The sequence below is a fragment of the Hipposideros armiger genome, unplaced genomic scaffold (genome assembly GCF_001890085.2).
Source record: "Hipposideros armiger isolate ML-2016 unplaced genomic scaffold, ASM189008v1 scaffold_582, whole genome shotgun sequence".
Lineage (NCBI taxonomy): Eukaryota > Metazoa > Chordata > Mammalia > Chiroptera > Hipposideridae > Hipposideros > Hipposideros armiger.
The window spans coordinates 654,914-664,916 of record NW_017731932.1 but is presented as its reverse complement, the minus strand read 5'-3'; the positions used below and the strand labels follow the sequence as shown (position 1 = coordinate 664,916).

Below are 10,003 nucleotides of genomic sequence, written 5' to 3'. Positions count from 1 at the left end.
GTGAAAGGGTTTTTAATGCTGTGATGTTAATGCTTAACTAATACTTGAATCTCTTCCATAGGGTGTCTGTTGGTAGACCAGATGCACAATCCTACCTAGGCCATGTGTAACATGAGCCAACCGTTTCTTTGTTGTACTCACAGCAGCACACCACCTAGCTGTCTGCACACACGCTCTCACTACTGCCTCTAGCCTCAGCTGCTTGTCTCGGGTTGACACCACTTCATCACTGGTTTCCTTTACGCACCCCAGGTGCACAGAGAGGCCAGGGCTTACCTTGTGTTTCTCATATGGCCCTTCCTGAGCCCAGGCAGGCGGTAATCCAGCCTTCTCCATTGGGTTGGACTTCCTAAGAGCCAATCTCTTTTCTGGGACCTGAGGAGGAAGCAGAAGGCGCTCCCTGGGGCCTGGGGCCCCGGAATCGCTGGTCAGGACACGGCCTGGGGTTGGTTTCCAGTGCCTCCCTGGAGAAGCCGCCTCCCTGACAGTAGCAGAGAGGGCATTGCCATCCATCCATTGGGAGGACCTGTGGCAGTTGATGGTGCCTCTGACCCCATCACAGCCCTGCCCCCCAATCCTGTTTCACCCCCTGCAGAACCCTATCCACAAATTCACCATTTGCACAGCCAACCCCTTTGATTCATAATATTCAGCCTCGCTTCAAATTTTAAGGAGAGGCGCGACACATAAAGCAGTTAAAAGGGGGAGCTGCTGTAGTTTATAGAGAAAGGCCTGGAATTCCACCTTCATGGAACTCCCCATCCCATCCTCTCAGCCCAAGGTAGCAAGCACCCTGAGGCAGCCTGTCAGGACCTAGGTGACGGATATGGTGGGGACACCTGTTGGAACCCCGTCTTACAGGTTAGAGAGATAAGTGGCTTTCATTCTTGCCTCCCTTCTCCCCTCACCACAGCCCCATGATGGGGAGACCACAGGGAGGCAACCTGGTTAGAAGCCTCGCTCTGACGCCAACTAGGAGTGGGGCTTAGATGGGTCACTTTATGGCTCTCAGTCCCAGTTGCCGTATCTGGAAAATGGGTTTAGGAGTGCCCCTCCCAGGGAGTTATGGCAAGGGGAGATAACAAGTCAGTGCCTTGCCTGAGTTGGGAGACTCCGTAGTAAATGGTAACTATTATTATTTCATAGGCTTCCCAGCACGCCTCCCCCTTTCCCTCTGCTCAGCTCACAGCTTCCTAAGAGACCCCTCTCCCCCCGGCACACACAACGCACACTCCTCACACCCACTCCCTGGCCTCCTCCCCGACTCCTGGGGGGTGGACAGGAGGGTGCTGGGACGCTGCTCTGGCCTCCTTCCTGCTCATCCCACCTGCCAAGGAGCTGCCACCCGCTTTCCGCTCTATAAATAATAAACCAGGAACAGAAGAAAAAAATAAGTCAGAGAAGCAGAGTAAATGCCAAGAACTGAAGGCTCGGTCCTGCCCCACCGCCTCAGCCCTGGCCTCTAGAGACAGACTCGGCCCCTGGGTTCTGGAAATGAAGCATTCATTCCCTTTATTTCAAGCTGCCTTGATGATGTCCTCGGGCCCCGCGGGGCCACTGAAATTCTTCTACTTGTTATTTAACTCAGAGAGAGAATTATGATGTGGCCTCTCCTTCCCACTGGGCACAAGAAGGAGCCTTGAAGAAAGAAAGATGAGGAGGAAAGAGATTGGCTCATGGTTCCTCCAATCCCGCCTCCCTTCCTCCTGAGATTTTCCTAAGCCAGGAGATGCTCTCCGTGGTGATGGGCAGGGGACAGCAGGATAAGGACCAGGATCCAGTTCAGGGGGCCAGGCTGGGGCCTGGCCCCAAGCTGGGGCACAGCTGAAGACCCTATAGTGAGGTAGCTGGGTTGAAACCCACATACCAGCCTGGCACGTCAGCACACCACTCTGTGCCTCAGTTTCCTCATTTGTAACAATGATAAGACCAAAGCTGTCTCATTGGGTTGTGGTAAGAATTTGATGAACCCTTAACACATACAGCACTTAGTGTGCTGTGTTGATTATACGACAGTAATAACCTGAACTCTCCTTCTCATCTGCAAATGTTCCCAGACTTTAAACACTGGGGGAGGGTCCTCGGGAAACCATTTCATCAGACCGACACTCAGAGATGTGTCCATTCTGTGGCCAGGCACACTGAGGTTCCAGAGGGCGTGTGTGGCCCTGCCGTCCACCTGGGCGAGTGGACGCAGCAGTGACAGAAGCACGCTCAGCTGGGAGCAGAGAGCCTGCGCCTCCGGCCTCCCTTCCTTCATGCTGCAGGGCCCCAGGCCACGGGCTATTTATTAATGCTCCGTTGGACAGCTCCTGGAACCGGGTTGCTCCCTTCTCTTCTGCCAGCACATGAGACGGCAGGCGAGATTTCTGTGTGGGCCGCGCTTCCGTGCCAGGACTTGATGAAACCCCTCCCCTTCCAAAAAAGAAAGAAAGCAAAGGAGAGAAGCACTGAGGAAGTGAGGCACGTGGTTCCTTGGACTTCCTCAGGGGCGTGGTGTGTGGTGTTCGTAAGAGCATTTTACAATCACTTGGGTAGCTCTTAATGGGGCATTACTCAGGATGTGGCCTGCTCTAAGGCAGCAGCAATAAAACAGGTGGCAGGTTAGGAGCCATCCGTCAGACTGGCTGTGACGCCACCCTTTCTTCCCCACTCAAGACGTCCTGCAGGATTCAAGCAGGTGAGGGAGGCGCCGGTTATGGGGATAGTGCTGAACCCTCTCACTGACAACTGAACAAGTCGCCGCTTGCAGATGTCAGCCTGTGCCCCCATAAACATGACGGGCAGGTATCCATCTCTCAAGTGACTGTGACCCCCAGGATAACCCAGGAGCTGATGCCCTCTGCATTTTCCAACATCGGGGACCCCAGAGGCCATCCAGTCCAACCTCCCCCCAACCCCACCCCAGGATGGAGGCTTCTTCCCAGCTGGGAGGTGCGCATCAGGCTTCTCCCTGAGACTTCCCAGGCCTGCGGCGCTTACCACCTCCCACAGCATCCCGCTTATGGACGGCTCTCTAGGGTCCTGGGCTTCAAGTCCTCCTTACAAAGCCCTCAGGTCAGCCCGAGTGATGCTCTCAGCAGCTTGCCAGCCTAGGACGCGCCGCCCCCCGCCCCCTCCCCCACCCAGGCAGCTTTGTCTTCTTTGCACTACACCATCTCCAGCTCCTTCCACTAACCTTTATCTGATGCTGTTCTCCAACCTTGTACCACCCAGAAAATGCAGAAAATGACCCCCTAACCCAGTGTTTCCAAAGGACTGCTCCTAGATTCCACAAGACAACATCCGTCTTTCTCCGAAATTGAATGCGCAGCACTTTCCAATCATATTTGATGAGGCTTTCTCATCTGTACAATGGGGACAGTAACAGCATCTGCCTCCCAGTGGGCTGTCAGGGACAAATGGAACTGCGCCTCTGCCTAGAGGCATGGTATTGAGGCTGTAGAGTGCTTTGAGCCTTGAGGGCTGTGATGGGTGATTTCAAATGGAACAGCAGGCACCTCAGAGAAATGCAGTGGGAAGAGTTGTCTGCAAGCCCTTCTTGCTGCTGGGGAAGGCTGCAAGAGTCTGGGAAGAGAGGTAGGGATGGAAGAAGGGAAGGGTCCTTCCCTGATCCACGTGGTCCGGTAATGGCTGGAAGCAGCACGAAGAGGCCAGTACATGCAAATGTCCACTAGGTGGCAGCACAACCCAAGGAATAAGGCTAGAGGCCCCGCCTCCCTCCCAGCCCAACCAACTCCACCTACCTGCCAGGTAAAGGCTCAGCTTCTGCCCCTCCATCCCGGTGCCTTCATCGACGAGTTTATTGAACACCTCCAAAGTGCTGGCTCTTGGGATAAACAAAACCTGGCGTGCCCAGGGCCAGAGGCCTAGGGTCCTCCGCTCCTTCTCTCTCCGGTGCCAGAGAGGTGACCTCCAGTATCACCAGGAATGATGGTGCGTTCCCAACGGGGTGATAGCGCCCTCCAGGCCGTGAAAATTGGTTTCTGAGGAATACAAAATATCTCACTCTTTTCGCATATAGAGCACGAATATACAGACAGTGCATAAACTGGTATCTATAGTATTACAATTTCGTGGAGGGGGGACAGTTAGGGGGGAAAAAATGTCTAAAAGTGCTCCTGAAACAGGAAGTGGGGGCAAAGATGGAGACACACTACTCCAAGCCAAGCCTGCTCACTCTCAAGTCCTCCGCCTCCGGCACAAGCCTCCCCCTGCCTGGTCCCCCTACTGTCCAGTGTGGGCAGGAAGGAGCCCCCTCCAGGCCCGCTGAGGGGCCTCCATCCTTCTCTCTTGCTCTGTCCCCCTGCTCTCCTGCCCAGGTGGGTTTTCTTGCATGAGAAGGCGTACCAGGTACGGGACACAGCCATTGAGTCCTCCGTGGTAACCAAGGTGAAGGGCTTCGGACGCTATGCCAACAGAGTCATGGACGTGTCTGATTATGTGACCCCACCCCAGGTATGTCCCCCCCACCCCAGAGGACTGTGTAGATGCACAGACACTGGGCAGGTTGGAGGGGAGGGGACAAGGCAAGGAGAGCGCTGTGGGTGTTCCCAAGCCAGCATCTGTGGCATCAGTGATCCAGAGCACCCCTTTCCCTCGGCGGCGGGAGGTGTGGGGTGGCTTGGGCCTGCCCTGAGCGCAGCACTGCTCATCCTCTCTGGCCCGGCCACAACTTGTCCTGTGATCAGGGATGACACACAGAGGCAGCAGGGGGGACTAGAGGGGTGGTTGGAAGAGCCTGGTTTGGACCCCTTTCTTAGCCACTTGACCTTAGCCAAATCTCTTAAGCTGAGCCTAGGTTTCCTCATTTGTAGAGTGGGGATAGCAACAGCCCCGCCTCGGAGGGGCACTGTTGCATTTTTCTCTCTCTATTCTTCTCCTCCCAAGGGCACCTCTGTCTTTGTCATCATCACCAAGATGATTGTTACTGAAAACCAGATGCAAGGATTCTGCCCAGAGGTGAGGCGAGGGAGGGAGGCTGAATGAAGCGGGTCAGGGAAGAAACCACTGGAGGTGGGCGGAGCAGCGGGATAAGCAGAGCTGCCAGGTCCAGCCTTGGCGCTGGGTCCCGGACCTCTCCCCTGCGGGGAGCAGTGGGAACCAGGGGGGCTCACCCAGGGCCGGCACGGGGTCCTTCACCACCTGTGCACCTGTCTCCCCAGAGTGAGGAGAAGTACCGCTGTGTGTCAGACAGCCAGTGCGGGCCCGAGCGCTTCCCAGGTGGCGGTGAGTGCAGCCCTTCCCCACCCCCTCACAACTCCAAAACAGGAGTGGGACCCTGGAGGGCAACACGTCCCCCATGGCAGAGAGCCCACCCTACGAAAGAATTACAGAATTCTGTGTAATTCCGCTGGCATTTAGAGACGCCTCCTGTGTGCCAGGCCCAGCGGGGGCTGCCCCCAGAGGAGTTCCCAGGCTAGGGGTGCCGGCGACAAACAGGCATGCATGCGGTGGCGAGTGCTGACCAGGAGGTGCTGTGGGAGCCAGGGGAGGGAGAGTGATTGTTCCCAAGTGGCTTCCTAGAGTTGGTGACATTTGAGAGGGGCCTGAAGGATGAGTAGGGGTTGGCAGGGTGGAGGGGCTTTCAAAGGGGCATTCTAGGAAGAAGGAACAGCAGCAGCAGAGGCTCAGAGGCAGGGAAGAGCATGCTGTGACTGGGGCACAAGGAGAACAGGTGTCCTCAGGTGGCTGGGGTTTGGACCATGTGTGGGGAGGGCTGTCACCTGGTTTTGGCTCAGCCTAGAGCTGGGGAGAGGACCGGAGAGATCCGCAGGGCTGCTGTGCCACAGATGGCCCTCCCCTGCCCTGTCTTGTCCTTTCCCTCCATCTGCAGTCCGTGTGTGTGTGTTTGGGGGGCAGGTCGGGTGAGGACAGGTGAGGCGGGGGAAAGAGTGGCAAACGGCAGACGAGCCCCCAGCACCGTGTCCTCACCCTCACAGGGCTCCTCACCGGGCGCTGTGTGAATTACAGCTCTGAGCTGCGGACCTGTGAGATCCAGGGCTGGTGCCCCACCGAGGTGGACACAGTGGAAATGTGAGGACCTGAGCCAGACGGGAAGGGAGCCCCTGCCTCTGCTCTCCTTTGCCACTGTGGGGAGCTCTGCACTGCTGGGCTTGCAGGGGGTCTTGTAGTGTGCATCTGGGGTGCAGAAGTGCCTCAGGATAGCATGTTCCCCAGCTCACCTCACCTGCCACCCTCCTCTCCCTGTGACCCTCAGACCCAAGGTCAGAGGCCATGGTCACATGTCTGTTGGGAGATGTCCACCAGGATGGGTCACCCCTGGGGTGAAAGCACCCCTTGTTTCCCCTTCCTCTTCCTCCTGTTCTCACCCACAGGCCTGTCATGATGGAAGCTGAGAACTTCACTATTTTCATCAAGAACAGCATCCGGTTCCCCCTCTTCAACTTTGAGAAGTAAGTCCTAGCCCCTTCCCTAAAGCCAAGAGGCAGTGCACCCACCCCACCCAGGCACCTCGATGTCAGTGTGGCGATGCCCGTGCACCCCATGTCCTCCCCCACTTTCTCCCCCATCTCCCTGGGGCTCCTATTCCCAATCTCCCAGCTGGCCCTGACCACTGAGTATTAGGGGGTCTCTGGGGCCGGTTTCTCTACAAGCCCCCAAGGAGCCCCATCTTGGGGCCTGGGGGACAAGACAAGAACACTTGTGACCCTGAGACAGGGTGAGGGGGACAGGAGTTACCAGAAAGATGCAGGGACAGAGGTGAGGGAGATGGCGGGTGTCCAAAAGGTCAGGCGTGGGATCCCCTGCCTGGGCGAGGAGGGGCCCTGAGGTTCCTGAAGGCTGGAGAAAAATTCGTGCGCGACGGTCTTCCTGTTAACGCTGGGCCTGGCCTCTCTCCTTTCCTCCCGCCCAGGGGAAACCTCCTTCCCAATCTGACTGCTGCCGACATGAAGACCTGTCGCTTCCACCCCGACGAGGCCCCTTTCTGCCCCATCTTGCGGGTGGGGGATGTGGTCAAGTTTGCGGGGCAGGATTTTGCCAAGCTGGCCAGGACGGTGAGGACCTAGCCACTCTCCCACAACCCGAGGGAGCCCGGGGAGCCCAGCCCTTCCCTGGACTTGGGGCCCCTCGGCGGGCAGTGGGGAGGCCGGGGAAGAGGCGCTGCGGTGCGGCAGCGCCACCTGCTGGGAGCATCCGGGGCTGCCGCTGGCTTTGTGCCTGAACCCTGTCTACCTGCCCCTGTCCCGAGCGGTCTTGCTCCCTCACCCTTCCCCCCAAGCGCAGTTTCCCATTCCGGTCTTCACACGTCACCTGCAGGTACAGAGACCTTAGAGCTCGGAAAAGGCCCACACAAGGGGAAAGTGGTTCTGTGGCCACTTTCTTCCGTGTTGTAGGTAAGGGACCGAAGAGACCAAAAGCGGGAAACAGAGGCTCTAGGGCTCTCACCCTGAGCCACTGTGCTTCTTTATTAAGCATCGTGCGATGGAAAATCCCTTCTCTTTCTCGCTACCTTCGTCCTCCATCTAAAGAATGCAAAGAAATCAAGTGTCTGTTTGTCGCACCCCAGCCCCCAACCTGGCCAAGGACAGGGCCTGGGAGCTCTGTGGGAGAGCTCACACCTGCCCCCCTTTCTCCAGGGCGGAGTTCTGGGCATTAAGATCGGCTGGGTGTGCGACTTGGACAAGGCCTGGGACCAGTGCATCCCCAAATACTCCTTCACCAGGCTCGACAGCGTTTCTGAGAAGAGCAGTGTCTCCCCAGGCTACAACTTCAGGTAATCCCCCAGCCTCATGGGACATCGGGCAAGGCAGCGAGGGCGGTTCTAAAGAACTGCACCTCAAGCAACAATGTGTATGGGAAGAAAAAGTCCCACGTCCCCACATCAGGTTTCTGCTCAAAATTAGGAAGGACTTTCCAACAGTCAGCCAGCCCCCCGGGGACCATGGGCCAGCCTGTGAGGTCATGGCCCCCATCTGGGAGGGAGCGTGCCAAGCATTCGTGATCCGCAGTTAGGCTGACGGCCAAGGTCTCCTGAAACGTTGCGTTCTGTGATTCTGAGCGGATTCTTTGCTCTGGCTCTGAGTCTGGAACACGCCTGAGTCACACCCAGGGAGCCCCATTCCTTCTCCTGTGCCTGAGTTTTCTACGGTTTCTCACTCCACAAAGCAAGGGCAATAGCTAGTATCATCTTACAAGATGGAAATTTCGTATTTCTGTCCGCAACCAGGAAATTTCATCCGAGCCAAAATAACAATTACAATAGTCATTAGTTCTTCAATGCCTTTCCCAACAAGAATGCAAAGCAGTCTTGACTGTCATCGGGTTCATATTCCCAATGGCCTTCAGATACAAGGGATCATCCCCCCCNTGCCCACCCAGCTAGCAGCCAGGTGCCCTTAAGACCCATCCTGAGGCTTTGTGGGCAATGAAATGGAAGAGGCTCCATCACTCCCAGCCATCACACAGCGTAGCTTCTCAAACTTTTCTGTGCATACACATCTGGGGATCTCATTAAAATGCAGATTCTGATTCATGAGGTCTCAGCTGGGGCCTAAGATTGTGCATTTCTAAATGAACTACCAGACAATGCTAACACTGCTTGGTCCGTGAACCACACTTGAGTAGCAAATATAAAGGAATATATTCACCCAGAGTCCCAGAGCCCCTCTGAGAAGAAGGGCCCCACTTTAGACATGAGGAAACTGAAGCTCTGAGGAAACCATTCAGCTAGTAAGTGACCAAGCTGGGCACGGAACCTATCTCCTGACTCTAGTGGTGTCTGGTAAATGTTTATCAATGAGGTCTGCAGGGAAGTGAGAAGGCAGAGGGTGTGGGACCCCTGATTTGTAACAATTGCCAATTTCCTTGGTGTAAATATGTCTGCCATGGCAGATTTCATACTATAAGTGCGAAGTCACAGAACATGGAGTTGGGAAGATATGCACACAGTCACTGGTTCCCCTGAGCCAGAGCAAGCCAGCTCCATCACTCCCTCCCTCACTAAGGGCACCACAGCTGCTGGAATGAGGCTTAATGCCAGGAGGTGCTCCCTTGAGGCAATCAGGAAGAGCTTCCTGCACCTGGGAGTTGTTCCCTCACTTACCCAGCCCTTGTAGGTGGCTCCAATCCAGACCTGAGCTTGGTTGAGCCCCTTGGTCATGCACTGAATGCGATGGTTGGAGTAGGGGTTGTGGATAGATACAAGGTTGCCATGGTAGCATTTCCTGCAGACTTTCTGCAGAGGGAAGAGGTGGGGTAGAGAATTCACTCTCTGTTTTCTCAAGTCCCTAAGTCTCCAGGAGAGAGTCCACTAACCCATTCCTTGTCAAATCAGAAATTAGTGATCTACTTACTTATCAATCCCATCTCTTATTCCTTTAGGTGTCATCAGGGACTTCTTGCAGGAAATGACCACGATACTCAGAATACTCACAACAACCATTTATTCAGAGTTTAAAATGACCCAGTAACTATTTCAAACACTTTACATATACTATCTCATTTCATTCTCACCACAATCCTAACAGGTTGGTACTATATATCTCCAGGTTACAAAGGAAGATCCTGAAGCTCTGAGAGGTGAAGTGGCTTGCCCAGGTAACACAGGCAACGACAGGTGGGACCAGGCTTTAACACAGGTCTATCTAATACCAACGCCTTTATTCCAAATCAGTGGTTCTCAAAGTGCTGTCTCCAGACCAACAATGTCATCATCACCTGGCAATTTGTTACAAATGCAAACTCTCAGGCCCCACCAAAGTCTTGCTGAAACATCAATTTCTGAATTGATGTTTCAGCAAGACCTCCAGGAGACTGATGTACATTAGGGTTTGAGAAACATTCATCTAAAAAATTGGGCACAGTAGATTGAATCCACTCCCATCTCCCCCTTCTGCAGTAGCCTCCCTGACACGTACCTCAGCTCCAATAAATGTCTTGGGGGTCCGCACCAACCGGTAGTGGCAGTTCGTGCACCCACGACTTCCCAGCATTTGCACTGTGTCCTCTTCCCGGGGGCACTGAAAGTCCTCTTCTAGGT

General features: G+C 55.2%; 1 protein-coding gene across 1 annotated transcript in view; it reads left to right on the top strand.

The window, feature by feature from the left end:
* The window catches only part of P2RX3 (purinergic receptor P2X 3), a 42,513-nt gene that overhangs the window by 3,133 nt on the left and 29,377 nt on the right, over positions 1-10,003 (top strand). Inside the window, exons 2-8 of the mRNA XM_019624217.1 lie at positions 4,323-4,458; positions 4,891-4,962; positions 5,166-5,229; positions 5,943-6,036; positions 6,339-6,416; positions 6,878-7,019; positions 7,602-7,738. Of these exons, the coding sequence (XP_019479762.1) occupies positions 4,323-4,458; positions 4,891-4,962; positions 5,166-5,229; positions 5,943-6,036; positions 6,339-6,416; positions 6,878-7,019; positions 7,602-7,738 (723 nt within the window). The remainder of the gene's footprint in view (positions 1-4,322; positions 4,459-4,890; positions 4,963-5,165; positions 5,230-5,942; positions 6,037-6,338; positions 6,417-6,877; positions 7,020-7,601; positions 7,739-10,003) is intronic.